The sequence below is a fragment of the Bufo gargarizans genome, chromosome 2, assembly GCF_014858855.1.
Source record: "Bufo gargarizans isolate SCDJY-AF-19 chromosome 2, ASM1485885v1, whole genome shotgun sequence".
Classification (NCBI taxonomy): domain Eukaryota; kingdom Metazoa; phylum Chordata; class Amphibia; order Anura; family Bufonidae; genus Bufo; species Bufo gargarizans.
Window position 1 is genome coordinate 438,319,329 of NC_058081.1, and position 20,293 is coordinate 438,339,621.

Genomic DNA, 20,293 nt, shown 5'->3' on the forward strand with positions numbered 1-20,293 from the left:
CACCAGCGCCGTACATGTACTGCGCTGGTAGCCTAAGGGTTAAACAGGCCTTGCCCTCTGCAATGCAGCACATTGCAAATGGGAACAATGGACCCAGACATAAACCTGTGTTCGTTAACATTATATGACATATGAAAGGTGTATATTCGTGTTAAATGTAACACAATTTTAGCAACTTTTTAATGATCTTCTAAAGCTTTTTCATATTCATTAGCAATCCTGAAAATTGATAATCAATATGTGAAAAGGCTACTGGACCCATTTAATCCAGTGTAGGTTGTGAAATGTGCCTTATATGATCATACACTAGTATATATACCCTTTTTTTTTTTTTTATTTACATTTCTCTGTTATTTAACAGCACATTTGACAGCCTGGAGGAACAGGGGGCCATGACTCTAGCTCCAGTGAAGAGCAGCGTGCGGCTGCTCCCCAGGATTCCCCTCATCCTGCCCAGAAGAGCCTGAAGCCTCCCAGCAGATGGGTTGTACTGAGAGGAAGGAATACAATCTAGCCCTGAACCTCTAAGGAGACCAGCACGTCGGAGAAGGGTTGGCACCACAACCTCACAAACCTGCCTCAAATACTCAAGCCCTGGTTTAAAGTCAGGTGCTCGAGTATTTGAAGCAGAGAAGGGATGAAGGAAAAGAGGAGCGCATGCTCACTTATAGAACCTTTTAAGTCCTGAAAAACGAGATATTTTTGTATCTGCATTGGCTTTTGTGGCCAACATTTTAAAAACCCCTCTGGACCCCCTAGAGTTTATTTGTGTGGTATATAATGTTCATTCCCGCGCTTTATTGCTAGGCAGTGGCACACAAGTACAACCTGGGCCCAGCATGGTATTCCAGAAACAGAGTATAAGCTCCTATTCCCAGCCACTATTTTCTCAGGAGCCAGATTATGTTCCCCGCCCCCATTGTCCTGGACCCAGGATGACATACCCACCACCAACTAATGTGGCTGGACTTAGTACACAGGGCCTTTTTATGCAGGAATTCTATAAACAAAAATGACAAGTTACATGTCTAGCCGTTTATTTTAATATTCGACAACAGTTATTTAAATAACACTAGAAACGTCGTACACATCTTTTTATTTTTGTGGAATCGTTACAACTAGGGCTGGGCATATACTTTTATAAAGTCAGCGCTGCTCAACCTGCCGCCATCCAGCTGTATAAAAACGACAACTCCCAGCATGCCCTAAGAGCTCTAGAATATCAAGCCATACTGGGAATTGTAGTTTGGATACAGCTGGAGGTACACAGGATGGCCAGACCTGCATAAACAAAAACATACATATGCAACATCTATTCCAAACATGTTGTATGTGCTAGGATAATCTCCAAATCCGGGACCTTGGACAGCATCTTCAAGTTTTCTGCATGGCTATATAAAAAAGAAAAGGTTGGAATAAGTATTGCAACATATGGGCATGTATGCAAACATCACATTGGTCCTAAAGAAATCTTTTAAAAGAGGTATTAGAGGGTTTTTGTAGACAACAATATATAAAATTTCTATAGTCTTTAAAATGGCACAAATTACCAATTTGGACAACATTGATGTTTAGAAAAATTGCATACAATATAACCCCAGCCCACAAGCTCACATTAAGGGTCCTCTTTATCTTCAGAGTCCCTACACTGTCAACATATAACCCCACCACCCAAAAAAAAAAAAAATATATTAAATAAAAATTACTAGGATTACCAGAGTCCAGAAAAATTCATAGTCTGCCATGAACTATGTCCATCTGCCACGGCAATGCACCCTCAGGACTTGAAAAATATTGTTCATAAAGGGCCGGAACGGCAAGGCCTGCAGTTCCAGCCCTTCCATGAAGGGTCTGGTCCAATCCTCTTGATGAAGATGATGTACCAGGTTCTAATAAATCAACTTCTGACGGAGCATCATGAATCCTGACAAAGTTATTCAGGGATCACACATGATTGAATAACCCAGGTGGCATTCTCCAGTGCCATCTGTAAGGATGACAGAAATACTCTCCACTTCTGAGTGAGTATTCCAAACGCACACTCAACATACCAATGAGCTCTACTCAGCCGATAGTTGAAGATATGTCTGCTGTCATCCAGGTTGCATCTGGGGAAGGGGCGCATGACGTTGTGCCAAAGCAAACCCTTTATCAGCCACAATTACAAATGGAGCCGGTGGTGCTGCAGAACCTGGCAGCATTCTGGGCTCTGGTAGGGCAAGCTGGTTGGCTCGAAGTCTCTCACACATTCTGGAAGCACTGAAAAAGCGCGCATCTGCAGTGCTCCCATAGGCCCCAATATCCACAATTATAAACTTTTAAGTACTGTCAGCCAAGGCCATCAGCATGACCAGGAAATACTGTTTATAATTGAAGTACAGAGACCTTGAGTGAGGCGGCTTCTGTATGTGTTTGCCGTCCAGTGCCCCAATGCAGTTTGGAAACTGTGCATCCACATAAAAACCCTCAGCCATTCGGATCCAATCCTCAGCCTTGGGCTCTGGCATCACCGCTCCCCGGAGTCGCTTCCAAATCACATCACTTGTTTGACGAACTATCCGAGAAATCGTCGAGACTCCCAGCAGAAACTCAAAATGTAGAGATACAAATGAATTCCCTGTTGCCAAAAATCTGAAATACATACAAAACAACAGTAATGTAACAGATATACTATAACAACCACCATTTACAACTAATGTATATGGGAAAAATATCACACTGCAGCTACACTATCACACATATAACAACATGAGAACATTATTAACATGTAATACTATGCACAATCACAAAAAAAATATGTATGGAAAGATGCATACCTCAACGTAATGATGAGCCGTTCCTTAGGAGAAATGCAGCACCTCATATTGGTGTCCTGGTATGTGAGGCCAGGGCGCAGAGTCGCTAACAACAAGTCAAAGCTGGTCACAGACATACGACAAAACCCATGAAATTTCTCAGGATGCTGATCCATGTACAGCGTGTGGAAATGACCCTTCCTGCGCCGCTGAACCCAATGCCTACTCCTCCTCCTCGGTTCCAAGATCAGCAGAGTTGGCTGCTGTTCGTGTTCCCGAGAAACCACCCAACACAAGAGAAACATTTCCTCAGAATCGTCAGCCATAATACAACAGAAACCAATGTCTGCCAAACACAGGATTCCAAGTACGCTCTCAATGCTGCAACAAGCTGATGAAAATGGAGTCACAACTATCACATGACCAAGTTAAATAGGGGGAGTGAAAAAGGCATGTGGCCTAAACTGATGATGTGAATTTTTTTTTTCCATTTGCGATCCGCAAAAAACGGATCGTATACGGAAACCATACGGATATGTTTTTGCGGACATACGGAAACGCAAGGGAAACCAAAAACGTAGAAATCGAAAATGGACCGCAAAACTGTACGGTCACGTGCAATAGGCCTTAGACAGATTTGTGAATAATATTTGAGAAAAATGGGTCTTTTGTGTATGTAGAAAATGTTTCAGATCTTTGAGTTCAGCTCATGCAAAATGGGAGCAAAACTGAAAGTGTTGTGTTTATATTTTTGTTCAGTGTAGTTACTAGGAATTCCACTTGTCTCCCATTTTTCATGACAACCAAGCTGAATATTGCCAATCCTTGAAGCTACCTGGTTTAAAAAAAAAATAGGTCTTTAAAGTGTAACTGTCATTGTTCTTGTTTTTTTTGTAATGTATCAGGGCAGTGATACTGACCATTTTTGTAATATACTTTCATTACTGAAATCGCACATTTCTATTGGAAAAATAGCTCTAAAGTGGCCCATTTCAATGCTCCTCTGTCTTCTGTTTACATGACAGTGGAGACTTGCTGAACAGAAGACAGAGGAGCGTTGCTAAGGCTCAAAATGGGCCACTTTAGAGCTATTTTTCTAAAAGAAATGTGCGATTTAAGTAATTAAAGTACATTACACAAATAAAAAAAAAAAGAATGACCGTTACACTTATTATACGGCGTGATGGAGAAGACAATTGTTGGGAAGGAAGCGTTGCTTCCCAACAACTGCCTGGTTATCATTGGAGTAGAAAGCTACATTTAAATGCAGCTCTCACCTCCACTGTATGGGGACGCCCTCATCCAAATTAATTGTTTATGGGCTTTAGATAGCTGATTTAAATGATGATTTAGGTGACCACCTGAATGAGTGATTCACTCAATGAACAAGCATTTTGCAGCACCTTTACATGTGCAGATTACGGGGAATGAACATTTGTACAAACGTTCCTCCCTGATAATCTGCCAATCGGGCAGTGTAAAAGGCCTTCACCCTGCTGGACCGCAGGCCTAGTGCTCAGTATGGCCATATATTGTATATGTGAAAGACAAGTACACTCTAGATACATGGCTGATCCGTTTCTCCTCAATTTCGCTGCCACTTTTTTATTTAGAGTTATTCAGACAATCTGTCACAGGAGAACAATGCCATAAAATATCACTTACCTAGGGGGTTTCCTCCAGCTCAAAAACACCAAAGAAAAGATCATATTGTGATATATGCAATATCAAAGATTCCAGTTACTACATGGGTATGGTTCCGGTTCCACAAAAAGTGGCTTTAGGGCTCTGTCTACCAAGCAGTATCAGTCACTTCGGCACTCCAGCCTGGTGAAGAGGGGGGTCAGTTATTACTGGAAAGATGGGAGGATTTAATACAACCTATTTTATTATTTTATACATTTTTATCTATACCTTTCTTTTTCAGAAAACTGTGTATGTAGTCTTATTGGTAGTGTTTCATGAAGAAAAAAGTATAGAAATCAGCTTGCAGTAGGAAGAAAACTCTCACTAGTGCCACCTAGTGGCGTTTTCTTAGAACATTAACGTTAGAGGGCCTGTTCGCATATGCTGGATCAAATTTTAGATAAAAAGGAGGTATCCTAATGAATCCCATGGACTGTTAGGGTTTAGTCATATCACGTGCCAAGTGAATATACCGAGCAGAAGTGATGGTGACCTGATGCAATAGATGCATCAGTATATATAGTGCAGGGGAATACGTAAAAGCCTACTGCTCACAGTCAGCTCCTTCAAATGTAATATGTCTGTATGAAAGGGTGGGTGGGAAGTCTTGCTGTGACTACTGACCGGGAGATGGAGGGGTCTGCACCGATGACTAGGCAAGTGAAGGGGACTGAATTTGGGGGTGAGAATGGTATAGCAGAGAGGCTCCTAGATCTGGCTATGATTTGTCCAGGCTTGGGTGCCATACTTATTGTCTTCCAGTGACAATTCCTTTTTCTACACCGTCCAAACTAGTGCCATGTCCAGCAACTGTTTTGCATATGAGCCACTATGTTTTCTGTGGGTTTTATACTGCCTTCATCCCTAGTAATAAAGGCCCGAGGGGGAAGAAGAGCCAAGATGTGACCAGGAGCCCTGCTTGTGGTTAACCTTCCATATTTCATGCTTGGAGCAGTGACTGTGGAGAAGCATCACTTACTTATGTAGACTAGGGCCTTTGGGAAGTTGTATAGAGTATACTGTAAATTATTAGACTTATAAGTTTTATTTTATTTTCCTTTATCCAGGTTGAAGACATTAAAGCCTGTAACCAGAAGGTGATTGCCTTTATGTATTTTATGTGGCCATCTCCAGACGGCACTTTATTGGAAGATCTGCCTGCAGACGTGTGCATTATTCTGGATTTCTTCTAACTACAGCCACTTGGACATTGCCATGTTTCGACGTCAGGATCTGCCTGGAATGCATGTACGTGAATCATTTACCCACCCCGGTTTTTGCGATCCATTTTTTCTGGATGAACAAAATATCAAGGCAGGTTTCTGATCAAAGCATACAGCTGTTTGTTTTTTGTAATTCTTTATGTTTATTTTGTCCTTATTAATCACTGGTATAGGAAGATACAGTACTATATGGGCCCCTAACAGGGTAAGTGCAGGGTGGTGTAGAACCACGGCAGAGATAGAAATCATACAACACCGACTCAATCCCTACGCTAGGAATAAGGCAGAGTGGTTGAAAAAAATACTCACCTCTTTAATCCCATGCAGATGCTCAAAACAGCATTAGTATGGCACAGGACCACTGACTTGTGTCTGCTTGATGGCAGCCTGTAAACAAAAATTGGTGGAGGACCTCTGGATTTGGCTGTAGATTGAAGAGGTGAGTGTTTTTATTTTATTTTAGGAAATACGCAGGTTTTATTTCCATAGACAACCCCTTTAATACATTACATGCCCTTTGAAATAGGAATGTCATCATCATCTTCTGGGGAAGGTATCTGCAAACCGTATACACTAATGAGGTGGACATCTAACCTACAAAATCTGAGTAGGTGCCGGCATGGGAAACTACACAGCAGATGGGACCTTCTGTCTACTGTACTGTTTCTGGTGCTGGCACCTGCCTGAAACCTCAATAGCCATATCAATGGCCGGTTACCCCCTGTAAACATTCTTTATCGCTTGATATAATTTGTTTCACAAGACTTTTTTCACTGGTGAATCACTAAGGTGGTGTAATTTTATTAGTATAATTAAGTAAAAGTTATGTTTTAAAGGGTCAACTCTGCTGGAACACTTTAGACTCTATGACACCTCTATAAATTGTTTATTAATTTAGCTGAACATTTACACCTGCCTGAAACAGCTGATTCTGGGGCTTGTGGCATGTCTGACTCCCACCAATTTGATATTGTTGACTTATCCTGATGATAGGCCTTCAGATTCCAGACCCCCCACCCTTAAAATCTAGTTGTTTTTTTTAATTATTATAAATATTTGTTGTGACAAAATATTATCTTGAAATATTTCACTTTTTCATACTGGCCACTATAGCAGTCACAAAAAGCTTGATATTGCCTGCTCTCTGTAGCTAGCTCACATGTCAGATTTGCTGAATATACAGGGACAGGATGAGGAGAATCATCTAAATTATCATTAGAGGAGGGGGAGTAAAGCTGCACACAGTGTATAGCGTACAGGTTTTCAGCTGTATAGAAAAGCACAGGAGAGAGCTCTATTGTACTGCATGGAAGCCTAGATAAGGTAGGTAGGTTCCCTTTAAAAGGATAACACCTTATGGTAGATATATGTATAAATGGAAATACCCATTAGGTGTACTGAGGTAATCATTTGTATGCTCTATGTACACGTGTGAGGTACTGAGTTCTTTTATAATCCCATGCTTGTCCTTTCTTAATAGAAAATGATGCGTCCAGTCACAAACAACAATGTGGCTTTTTGTGGAAGCGGCAAGTCTTCCTGCCTTGGTCAAGAGAGCATGAGAAGTGTGGAGCAGTTTAGCTTGTACGCCTCTCAGCCAAGTAAATACAGCCATACTGTTAGCCACAAGAACATCTCCTGCCAGACACAGGAAACCATCAATGAGGCACATTTGCAGACCACGAGCAGCAGGGACCTGGACACAAAAAGTGATTTAAAGAAAAAGAAGACCCTTGGAAGATCTGGAAAACGGGGAAGGCCATCTGGCACCACCAAATTGGCAGGTTACAGAACCAGCACTGGCAGACCGCTGGGAACCACCAAAGCTGCTGGCTTTAAAACAAGTCCTGGCAGACCATTGGGCACAACCAAAGCCGCTGGATACAAAGTCAGCCCAGGGAGACCTCCAGGTAGCATAAAAGCTCTATCACGGCTTGCAAATCTAGGTTACACAAGCAACAATGCTGCTTTTCCTTACCCCACAGCACATAGCAGGGGACTCCATTCTGTTGTGGATACAAATGTCAAACAACCTGTTGAGTAGACGTATGCAACAGATTATGTATATGTATGCAAAAATACATAGGAGGAAGTAAAAAATGCTTGGATGACCACGTGGTTTTCTCTAAAATTTAGGCCGGACACCTTATTGTCTGCCATATTCACAATTTTACAAGAAGTTAGTATATTAGTTTATTACTATCAGTTTCTGCCACATGATATTTGTAACGTTACCTTTTTTGTCTTTTTGCTTGCATATGTAACTTATGCGTTGCCTTTATATTAATAACATTGTTACTGTGATCACTTTACGTAGATACATTATATGTGTGGCATTTGCAGTTACAAAAATACAAAAATAGGCGAATACTATAAAGCAAAAAAACATAGGAAGGAATTTATCATAGCGCTGCTAGAAGATTCCCCTAATTGATGATGAGATGCACACCTCATCATAAATTAGGCGCATCTCCGTCAGTTTGTGTCTTTACTGGCATAGATCTTGTGCACCAGTGGCTGGTGTACATTTTGCTCTTTTTTTTTTATTTTTTTTTTTTATGCCGTTTGTCTTGACATAAAAGAAGGTAAATGTGCTGGGCCTGTGGAGGAACGCTACTTGCGCAAGCATTTTTGCACAAGCAGTGTTTAAAAAGTCACAAACACATAGTTTGCAACTTTTTACCACCAGAAAACTGGTGTGTGGGGGAAACCACAAATTGTCCCCATAATGTTTATTAAATATAATAGTAAAATCAGTTCAATTCACACAACAGTAAAAATACTTAGTGACAACTTGGTCCAATCAGGGACACTTGAACCCCGCCAGTAGCATATCAAGGTAATGGATTCAATACATGTTTGCAGGTATACACTGACACGGTCTTAGGGTACCTTCCTCCATTGATCCACACTGGAGGCACCAGCATCTGACATTTCCAGCTTTGTGACCTCAAGATGCCGAGATCCTCAGGTCCTGCTGCCTCCGTTGTGGATCAAGTGTTCCCTTGCATGCGAGTGGATAAGGTTTTGTTTTCTTTTAACCCCTGGAAAGCTCTTCTTTTTATAACATAGTGTACCCATTTTTTAGGGCTTCTAAATGGGTGCACTCCTGTCTAAATTGCCATTAAAAATGATTGGGGTCCAATTGGCTCTGAAAACGGCTAAAATAGGATGTCTCATTTTTTGACGGCCAGTATTCACTGGTTATTAAAACGGCCATGTGAATAGCTCCATAGACTTTTAATTGGTTCTGACAACTGGCGTGTGACGTACGGTTTTCACTGTCATATGAATGAGCCCTTACTGTTTTTTTTTTACGACTGTACTGTAGTCCTGATTAAGATCGCTCTCAGTAAATAATGGTATCAAAAGGATGATGACTGTAGCAACTAATTAGCTTAGGAATCTGATTGGTTACTATTGCAACTTCCATGCACATTTTTTGCATTAGTTTTGACACAACCCCCCCCCCCCCCCCCCCCCATTTCATTATGTTAATCATTAGTAAATGTTGACAGCCACCTGAAAATAATGGTGGGCATTATTGTACATAGGTACTTAAAAAATATATATATAATCAATAAAAGGTGATATGGACAGCTCAGCTCTTCCTCTCCCTGCACCGTAAAGTAGTCAATGGGGCAGATTTTATAATACTGTGTGGTATGAGAAATCTGGTGCATTTTAGATTGTCTAGTCTACAGTGCCTTGAAAAAGCATTCATACCCCTTGATGAACTTTTCCACATTTTTCCCACGTTACATTCACAAATTTAAATGTATTTTATTGGGATTTTATGTTATAGACCAACACAAAGTGGCAAGTATGTATGAAGTGAGAAGAAAGTTATATAGTTTTCGAAATTTTTAATAGATGAAAATCTGAAGGTGAAGTGTGACGTGCATTTGTATTCAGCCCCCTGTATTCTGACACCCCTAAATACAATACAGTGTCACCAATTGCCTTCAGAAGTCACCTGATTAGTAAATAGAGTCCACCTGTGTGTAATTTATTCTCAGTATAACTCCAGCTGTTCTGTAAAGGCCTCAGAGATTTGTTAGAAAACATTAGTGATCAAACAGCATCATGAAAACCAGGGAACACACCACACAGATCAGGGATAATGTTGCGGAGAAGTGTAAAGGAAGGTTAGGGTATGAAAAAGAAATATCCCATTCGCTGAACATTTCACGGAACACTATTTAATCCATCATCCGAAAATGGAAGGAGTATGGCACAGAGGAGCTGCAGAGATACACAGCTCAGATGAGAGAATCTGTCCACAGGGCAACTAGTCATGTACAAATCTGGCCCTTATGGAAGAGTGGCAGGAAGAAATACATTTTTGAAAGCAAGCCATAATGTCCGGGTTTCAGTTTGCTACAAGTGATGTAGGGGACACAGCAAACATGTGGAAGAAGGAGCTCTGGTCAGATGAGACCAAAGTTGAACTTTGTGGCCTAAATAAAAAACACTGTCTGGTGGAAAACTAACACTGCACATCACCCTGAACACACCATCCCCACCGTGAAACATAGTGGTGGCTGCATCATGCTGTGGGGATGCTTTTCTTCAGCAGGGACAGGGAACCAGGTCAGAGTTGATAGGAAGATGGATGGAGCTACGTACAGGTCAGTCCTATAGGAAAACCTGGTCGAGGCCACCTTCCAGCAGGACAACACTCTAAAAATACAGCCAAAGATACAATGGAATAGTTTACATCAAAGCATATTCATTTGTTAGAATGGCCAATCAAAGTACAGACATAAATCTCATTGAGAATCTGTGACAAGACGTAGGCTACTTTCACATCTGCGCTTTCCCTTTAGGGTATTGAGACCCGTCATAGATCTCAATAGCGGATGAAAACACTTCCGTTTTGTCCCCATTGACAATGAATGGGGACAAAACGGAACGAAACAGAGTCACCACGATGCATACCGTTCTGTTTGGTTGTGTCCCCATCGCGGACAGAATAACTCGGCAAGCAGCGGTTTTCTGTCTGCGATTGCGTCCGAGAAAACGGATCTGTCCCCATTGACTTACATTGGGTGTCAGGACGGATCCGTTTTCTTGGACACAATAGAAAACAGATCTATTTCCTATTGTCTTTCAGTGGAGTTCATGACTGATCCATCTTGACTATTTTAGAGATAATCCCACCAGATCCGTTCAGAACGAATGTAGATGGTTGTATTATCAGTAACGAAAGAGTTTTTGCTGATCCATGACGGATTCGGCAAAAACACTAGTGTGAAAGTAGCCTTAGCTTGAGCAATTTTGCAAAAAAGATGGGTAAAAATTTCAGCCTCTAGATATGCAAAGATGGTAAAGACATACCCTGAAAGACTGCTGTAAGTACAGCAAAAGGTGGCCCTACAACACGTTGACTCGGGGCCAAATGCAAATGTACGTCACAGTCTCTAGATTTTATTTTTATTTTTTTATTGGGAAATTACCATATATATCATTTTCTTTACACCTCACACATACCTGCTACTTTGTGTTGGTCTATCACATAAAATCCCAATAAAATACATTTACGTTTGTGGGAGTTACTTGAAAAAAATATGGAAAAGTTCAAGGGTTAGGAATACTTTTTCAAGGCGCTGTATGTTAACACACCTATTAGTTGGTTTACTATGCACCAGAATTTTGTGCCGATATTTTGGTCCAAACCTTTTCGTTGGCTTTGGTATTATAAACTGGTATGCCTACAAGATAGCCTTTTTTTTTTTTTTATTTTTTTTTTTATGCTGCTTCATGGGGATGCTGTGCCCCTCATATGTTCATTTCCACCATCGGTACAGGGAGGAGGAGACGCAAGCGTTTCTCAATGAGCGTCGCCTTCTCCCTGGCTATGACGCGTTCTGATGCAATTGCACAGTGCCACAGGCAGTGAGAAGGAGATGCCCATTGATAAAAGCTGGCATCTTCCACCATCGGTACAGGGAGGAGGAATTAACATATGAGCCGCCAAAAATTGTGGGGGGCACAGCATCCACACAGAGCGGCATTTCTAAAGAAAAAAACCAGAACATTTACATGTGTATGCGTTCACCTATCTTGTAGGCATACCAGTTTCTAAGCAGCACCTCCAATTATTGTTTGCGAGTAGCACCTTATCCTGGTAAACTGGGATGTGCTGCCAGCAAACAGCCAATCTGTATGGGGATGATGGCTTCAAGCTGCTTTACCTCCGCTCAACTTGCTGCTTACTGTTCAAGATGGTTGCCCCCATAATAATGTATAGGAAATAGTATAAAAATATATACAGTTAGTAGTTATATTAATAAAAAGAAGATAAAGAAACTGGTGGCTCAAGTAGGACTTATTGATATGGGGCGAATCATACACAGGTTTTATGTGGAGGACCTGTCACCTCTCCTGACGTGTAACCTCTTGCTCCAGAATTGCTATTACAAGGAGGATACAAGTAGTTAATAAAACAGAAAGATCAGTTGAATTAAGAAGTACAGATAAAAAATTACATCAATGAAATTAATAATTTGTTTAGCTGTAAATCCCAGTTGGCGTCAGTGCCCCCCCATTCTGGCCACAAGTAGTGGCAGTTAGATTATAATAATCATATAGATCATTATGGCATCAATGCCCTCTGGTCTCCTGACTGGCAGGAGCACAGCAGTGGAAGCACTGCCATATTGACCAGTGTTTCTAGTGCAATTTTATATTTGTCAACTTTTTATGACTTTTTTTATGTACAAGAACTTCTGAAGCCAACATTTATCTGTCTAGCAGAATGTACAATTTTCTCCCGTTCACGAATAGATGTGGGCAACCACCTAAAAAGGGGCATAGTCATGCATTTTTTAATTTCAGCCTCACTTTGGCTTGAATACTGTAATGGAAGGGTCATCTAAATGATTCTAACTAGGTTTCATTTTTATTGTACTTATTGTATCTCCGAAACTTCATTAGGAAAGATGCAGCTGTGCACATTGCCTGCTCTGTTCTTTTCAGGGGGCTCCATGAGATACAGGGTCCCCATTCTCGTGATTGGTGGGGTTCCAAGTAGTAAGACCCCACTGATGTAATAGGACATAACTTTACATTACCGGAATATCCCTACCAGGGAGTTTCACATTTCCGGCTTCTAAACCGCCACTAGGTGAAATGTCCACTACAGAATAAAGAAGAAAAAAATGTTCTAAAGTAGCATGCTCTGTAAATTAGTGCTGAAGAGTCATGTGGGTGGTGCCCTAACTTCTGAGGATTCATGAAGTCATGGCTTGATTGATGTCCCATAGGACTACAGCATTCAGCACTTACTCATATATACTGGCCTCGGCATTAGCCGTGCATTGGTTGGCATGACTCTTCAGCAGTTATTTACCTACTGTATGTGCTACTATATAACTAAATTTTTTTCCTTCAAAAGGTAGATGTCATGTTTTCATCAAAACATCAATTTTAGCATATGTTACAGCTGCTGCAGCATTATGCATAAAGCAATCTTTAGTTTCTTCACATACCACCATTTTCCTTGAGTTTTCCCCTTAGTTACAGCTGTTAACCTACAATATGAGGATATTCTCAAGATGGCTCCTCTGCCAGTTCTCTAGGCCCAAAAACGTTTTCCCTCACTTCACATACACACTTGCTGTAGTCAGCAGCTCCCTGCCAGCCAATAAGATTGGATTACTGAGAGACACACCTCTCACTCTGAAGCCTAATGCAGGCATGCAATTCACCTCTGTCTTCTGTTTATAGTAAAGGGAAGACAGACAAGCTATAGCAATGGGCTTGAAAGGGACAGGGGAAATTAATGAAAGCTGTTATTATAAGGTAAATACAGATCTTCTGACAATCATTGACAGACTAAAGGTCCATTCACACTTCCGTAAGTGTTTTGCGGATCCGCAAATTGCAGATCCGCAAAACACGGACACCAGCAATGTGTGTTCCGCACATAGCCGGCACTATAATAGAAAATGTATTTTCTTGTCCACAGTTGCTGACAAGAATAGGACATGTTCTATTTTTTCAGGAACGGAATTGCAGATCCGGAAATGCGGATGTAGAAAGCAGATTTCTTTTTTTTCTGCTTTAACCCTTCCTTTAACTTTGCTAGAGCCTTTCATTGGCATCCATGACATTTTCTTGTACAGTTTGCTTGTACAATTCAGATTTGTTTAACCCCCATACTGATTTTCCCAAAGACTGTTTGGGCAGGCAGGAAAGGATGGTACTGTTTTGCCAAAACGGTGTTTGGGCTGAGTGTCTGCAAAGTGGGGCTACTTCTGAGGGCTGTTTCTAAGGCTACAATTGAGATAGAGGGGAGGGCTGCTTTAACCTTTAAAATCTCAGTTTACAATTGAGCTAGAGCCTACCTTGTTTTATGGCCACTAGTACTGCGACACTGGTCTTGTTTTAAAGCTTAGATTGTTGGATTCAAAACAAGACCAAGACTGGCTTCAGCTCAATTGTAGCCTGAGATAGTAAAGGTTAAAGCAGCCCTTGTTCCTTCAGCTGTAGGAGAAAGGAGCCAGCAGGGACAGGCTGCAGGAAGCAAATGTATAGATCCTCTCTCCCTGTGTAACTGCCTATGTTCCAAGGGGTAGGGTAACATGAACTTCTGTGCATGGTATTAGTTTCCCTTTCGCCATCAATCAGACAGCATACCTTCTCTCTGATTGTCACATATGGGGGTCCTTTCTCCAGAAAAGGAGTAAGAGTGCATGCTCATCTATTCATCCATCTAGGCCTATTTAAGTCATTTATTGATGCCACAATCAAAATGTTACACCAAAGTCACACCAAAGCACCACACACACACACACACACACATTTTCATTCTAGACTGCCCCTATCTTGTATGTACCTGATTTTTATTGTAAAATAGTCATACTGCTTTTCTAGCCTTACCCACAGAATTGCTATAGTAATAGGAATTCTGATTATCACTAGAGAGGAATAGCTAAGATATTATATATAAAGATTTCTGACCATCAGAAAAGAAATTTTATCTGAGATTTCAATCAGTTTTACAAAACAAACCAGTATGGCAAACCAGGGTAATCTGGGCTTCTGCACAGGGCTGCATGGCACACACTGAAATTGGTGTAGGGGATGTATTTTTCTGGATTAGTAATTATTTGCTTCTCCATAAGAGCTTATTCACCTGTTCACACACTAGGCTTTTGCATCATTTTTGGCTGCATTTAAATTTTTTTAAACAGTGCCACAAAACAAAATAATATATCATTCTGGAGAGAAAGTACTTTTAATCCATATATAAATGTGCACCTTTGATCCTCCTTCTTGATTGATAGGGCTAGAGAAGATGACTGTGGAACTGGTCGTATCAATTGAGGAAGGTCTAGCAAAGCAAACAGGAGAAGCAAGAGTGCACAATGGCTTGGCCCTGCCCTCGGTGCACCTAACTGCTCATTTGCATATGGATTAAAAGTACTTTTCCTCCAGAATAAAGCCACAGAAAAGTGAAAGGTATCATTGCATTCAGCTGAAATCTCCCCATAAGACATTGTGCTGGGTTTACCAGTGAGATTCCTGGTGACAGATTCCCATTAAATCACATGTGGTTAACATTCCTTTTATATTCCATTTATATTATTATATTTATTGTTTTTAACCTTATTGTTATTTGTTTTATTGCTCGCTTTATCTTTATTTTTTATGACTAAGGGTACTTTCACACTAGCGTTAAAGTTTTCCTTGATTGAGTTCCGTCATAGGGGCTCAATACCGGAAAAAAACGCATCAGTTTTATCCTACTGCATTCTGAATGGAAAGCAATCCGTTCAGTATACATCTGTATGTCCTCCGTTCCGTCCCTTTTACGGTATTTTCTCCAGCAAAAATTCCAGAACACTTGCCAGAATGCCGGCACATACATTGAAATGAATTAATGCCGGATACTGTACCAAGTGTTCAAGAAATTGCCGCATTGACGGATCTGGTTTTCCGGTCTGCGCATGCACAGGCCTTTAAAAATGTGGGGGGAAAAAAAACAGATCCATTTTTCCAGATGACTATGCATTTGTCAGACCGATCAGCATCTGGATCCGGAAACAAATGATCTCCGTTTGCATGCGGATTTCCGGATCTGGTAGGCAGTTCCAGCAACGGAACTGCCTGCCGGATGCTTCTAACTCTAGTGTGAAAGTACCCTTGGGTCAAATTCATGTAGAAATTTAAAAAAGGCCATAAAAAACAGCCCTCCATTATTTTAGGGTGCATGGGGCACTGATGTTTCCTATGGGCAACTTACAAAAATCCGGTGTCAGACAAGCATCTAAATGATTGAGTCTTCATCTAGCATGAGGTGACAATCCATTGGTGTTTTGCTATTCTTTTGGATTAAGAATATGTATCATGCTTCTCTTATTAGGAAAAAAGCAGCAAGCCTTCATGTGTGCCAGCGATGCATAGGACACAATGGTGCGGACTTATACTTGTTCATGTGTACAGTCTGGACCTTTATTACGACACATGCAACTAAGAAAATGTTCTTCCCCACCTCACATGCAGACCATACTTACCAGTCATTATGCTCAACTGGATGTCACCTCCGCACAGCTGAATGGATTCAAAGCTTTGCAATCTCTTTCCACTGAAAACCTGCGGTCCTTTTCAGATATGTCTATATTTTGTACTACAGCACCCACCATTGTGTTGTGAGCATTACTGATGTATATGTTCTGATGGAGGAATGGTCTTACTGTGTCTTCAGGGAAGCTCGGGGGACAGCACTTCTTTACACTCAGTGGGGCAGACTTAGTAAAGAATTAGCTCCACTTTTATGGCATAAGAAAGTGATGCACGCCGTATCTGTGCTATCATTTGCATCATTTTTTAACTTTGACACTTTTCAAAAGTACAGATGTAGAGGGTAGGGCATAGCAGGAGAGGCAGGGTTAGCCCTGGCCCAACACTTTTACTATCATTTTGGCTGGAGTAGATGTGATTTCCTGGCACAGAATTACCAGATTTGGCGCATTTCACTTCAGTGGACTTGAGACTAATATTAGCGTATGAAACTCTTCTTCCAGTGTTTCTAAAGAGGACCTGCCGCCTCTCTTGTTTTAGTACTTGCTTGCATTCCCCATGCAATAACAATATACAATACTATGCCCTTCCTCTGTTATTCCTCCTGGAAATACATTAACAACTCGTGTTGGTTTTACCATTCCCTTTTTTAATATAATGTGTCCCTACACACTCTGACATGTTCCAACCAGTGCCAACAGAGGCCTAAATCCTGCTGACGAGCAATTCCAAGAGGAATAGGGGAGGAATGGTACAACGTAAAGTTGTAAGAGGAAAAAAAAATATTTATTAAAACAGAAACCATGTACTTTTTACCATCTGCGGCCTGGCCAGGTGCACTGTCCACTTGCTTCTGTATGTAAATCAAGTGCAACCTTTTGGCAGCAACATTGAAAAACATATGCAGAATATGGCTGTTAGAGCGTTTGATTTCTCCTAAATGAAATGTTTATGGCTCTATCAAGTCTGTATATGAGAGCTAATAAAAATCATTGGTGCTTTCAGTCACAGGATGAACATACATATAAAAGTTCTCTCCAGTTTTGGTCAAAGGAGGGTCTGCATGGTTTGTAGATATATGAGGGCCTATGGGATTGGGTTAAACCAGAAGTCTCCGGACCATCTTCCTAGGTTGTCAAAGGAAATCTTTCACCAGCCACCTCCGTATCAAAGTGTTTGTATAGACACATAGCTGTGGTTTACCTGATTAAAACACTTTCTTTTGTTGATCTGAGGCCCGATATGCAAATTAGGTATTTGGTGCGATAAGAGAGTCACCATTGCTCTTTCATCCAAGCTGCACTCCTTTCTCTGGACAAACCCTCCTTTGACGCTTTGATTCACAGAACCAGGCAGAAGCAAAGCAGTGAGGGAGGGGCTGACTACAAATGAGTGGAGCTTCGGTGGAACAAGAGCAAAGGTGATGCCCTGATTGCACCAAAGTCCTAATATATATATATATATATATATATACACAGTGGCGATCAAAATTAAAGAACAACACACAATTTCTGAAATGTCAAGGTCATAGTGTAGTCCTATGTGAATATATCCTAAGATGAGTAAAATAGCAGTATTTTACAATTATTTCATAAATTGTATTTATTTTAAAGCACAGAATAAAAATGTAAATGAGATAAATGAAAAAGAACACTGATCAAAATTAGAGAACACTTTTAGATACCTGCAAGTTATTGGTGTTAATCTGGCAACTGGTGCTAATTTCCTTAATGATCTGACAAACCCTATTTAACTGGCAGCCTAACAGTCCAGTTTTCACTGACTTTGCCAAAATGGTGTGCCGTTCAAAAGTAACTGAAACCTTCTGGCAGCAGGTTATCCAGATGAAGGCCAAAGGGGTGAGCCTATCAGCAATAGCAAAAGAAGTTGGTCGTTCCAAGTCTGTGACTTCTAGAATATTGTATCTTTACAGCATCACAAACTCATTCAAGTCCCCCAAGAAGGCTGGTCGCCCTCGAAAGACAAATGCAAGAGAGGACAGGATAATGCGGAGAATCTCCATGGGTTATCGTTTCAACACTGCAGCTGGAATTGCTCGCCAGTTCAGCACTGAACAGGGTAATGATCTCGTCATACAGTGTCTCGACGTTTAAGAGCATTTGGACTGAAAGCCCACTTTGCAGTGACCAAACCTCTCATTAGCAGAATCAAAAGGCTAGACTCTCACCTTTGCTGAGGAGCATGTTGTGTGGACAGAGGAGAAGTGGTCCAGAGTTAATTTTTGTGATGAAAGCAAGTTTAATTTATTTGGGTCTTATGGGAAACATGTTGATTGACAAACTAGGGAAAGACTGAACCCAAAGTGTGTAAAGAAGTCAGTGAAAGGTGGAGGAGGAAGGGTCATGGTTTGGGGAATGTTTTCTGCAGCAGGAGTTGGACCCCTCATACAGCTACATGGTAGAGTGACTGCAAGTGTGTATCAGAATCTTCTTCACCAACACATGGTTCCTTCCTTGCGTTCATCTCTCAATCAGCCAGCAATTTTCATGCAGGACAATGCCCCCTGTCACACAGAAAAACGGGTAAAGCAGTTCCTTGAAACTGAAAACATTGAAACGATGTAATGGCCAGCCCAGAGTCCTGATCTAAAGTCAATAAAAAAACCTCTGGAAAATCCTTGGTGACAAAGTTATGGTCAAAAAACCCACAACAGTCACAGAACTGTTGAAGAGACTGGAAGAAGAGTGGACTAAAATCCCACCGGAGCAGTGTGAGAGACAAGTGATGTCCTGTGGCCACAGATGTGCTGAAGTCATTCAAAGCAAGGGCCTGTACATTTCCTACTGATTGGTGACTGTAGAAGAGCGTTTTAATCAGGTGACGTACAGCTATGCGTCTATGCAAACAGTTGGATAGGGAGGTCGCTGGTGACAGATTCCCTTTAACGTTAATCTTGGAGGGCGTGGAAGAACTTGACTGATAAACTTGGAGGATATTGATGATATTACTTTTTATTCCCTATTTTTTTATTTCTGTCATCCAAATATTTTAATGTGAAATCTCTGTGAATGCTGTAAAGAGCAGATTAGATGCTATGTGAAAGTATATATAATGACTTAATGCACATTCACAGATAAGTCTCTGAGCACATTACCAATGTATAGTAAATTTCCAGTTGTACTACAATATGAATTATGTCATCATTTCCTATGTTCTCGTTGTGGAGTTGTGCGAGCTGTAAATCAGGTATGTATGTGTCCGTGTACTGGAAGCTGGAATATCTTTTTTTTTTATGGGTCCATAATTGGTGAGTTAATTATGATCATGTATATTTCACTTTGTTGTGCATTCTGTTTATATTTCATGTAATATACTTTTTTCCCTCCCATTTTAAGGTAAAAGTTATTAAAACATCCCTAATGATGGCTAATGTGTATGATGTAGAGTCTTTCATTGTCTCCTCTCATAGTAAAAGACGTATAGATGAATGGCAGGAGGCACCACCACATGGGGAGTTATGTAGGTACACCTGATTCTACTAAGGCCATGTCATGTTTCTAGGAAACATCAGTGTAGTGTCACACATAACCCCAAGACAGCGGGCATGCTTGTAGTATCGCACACTGAGATGGAGATGTCAGGTTTAGGTAGGTGATGGAGAGAACACAAGAAGCTCAGTTTTTTAAAGATTCAGTTTCAGCTAGAGAGAGGACATGATGTTAGAGATAGCGGACAGTCACTGGTGTTCTGAAGTACGGCATGAAGAGGTATATAGTTGGGTGTTTTTAGGATAGAGATAGTACCGAGGCACTCAAAACCAAATCTGCTGATAGTGTGTAGAAAGAAAGGAGAATGGAACATAGGGCTGATCCCTTAGAAATCCCAGCAGCTTGAGGAGAAGCAGAGCTAGAAAATGGGTGTATTAGTCTGATTACTCTAGTCCATGCTACCTGTACATTTTCAAGATACAAAATTGGCCACACTAGGCACCTCATCAATGCAACTATATGGGCATGCAGTTACAAACCCCAGGAAGCAGTTTTTCTGACCAAATGTAGTGAAAACCTAGCCTTAGGACTGTCTAAAAAGAAACAAATA

The 20,293-nt window shown here is 40.9% G+C and overlaps 1 protein-coding gene across 4 annotated transcripts in view; it reads left to right on the forward strand.

Moving 5' to 3' along the window:
• C2H5orf24 (chromosome 2 C5orf24 homolog) overlaps window positions 1–20,012 on the forward strand; it is a 50,920-nt gene extending 30,908 nt beyond the window's left edge. For 2 of the 4 annotated variants that reach the window (XM_044280947.1, XM_044280948.1), the window contains exons 2-3: window positions 5,549–5,795; window positions 7,185–9,036. In XM_044280947.1, coding sequence (XP_044136882.1) covers window positions 5,697–5,795; window positions 7,185–7,748 — 663 coding nt within the window. In that variant the 5' untranslated portion in view covers window positions 5,549–5,696 and the 3' untranslated portion in view covers window positions 7,749–9,036. Of the gene's footprint in view, window positions 1–5,548; window positions 5,796–7,184; window positions 9,037–16,076 lie in introns of those variants that run through there. The other 2 variants (XM_044280950.1, XM_044280949.1) reach the window with 2 other exon arrangements.
• Window positions 20,013–20,293: the final 281 nt, after the last annotated feature.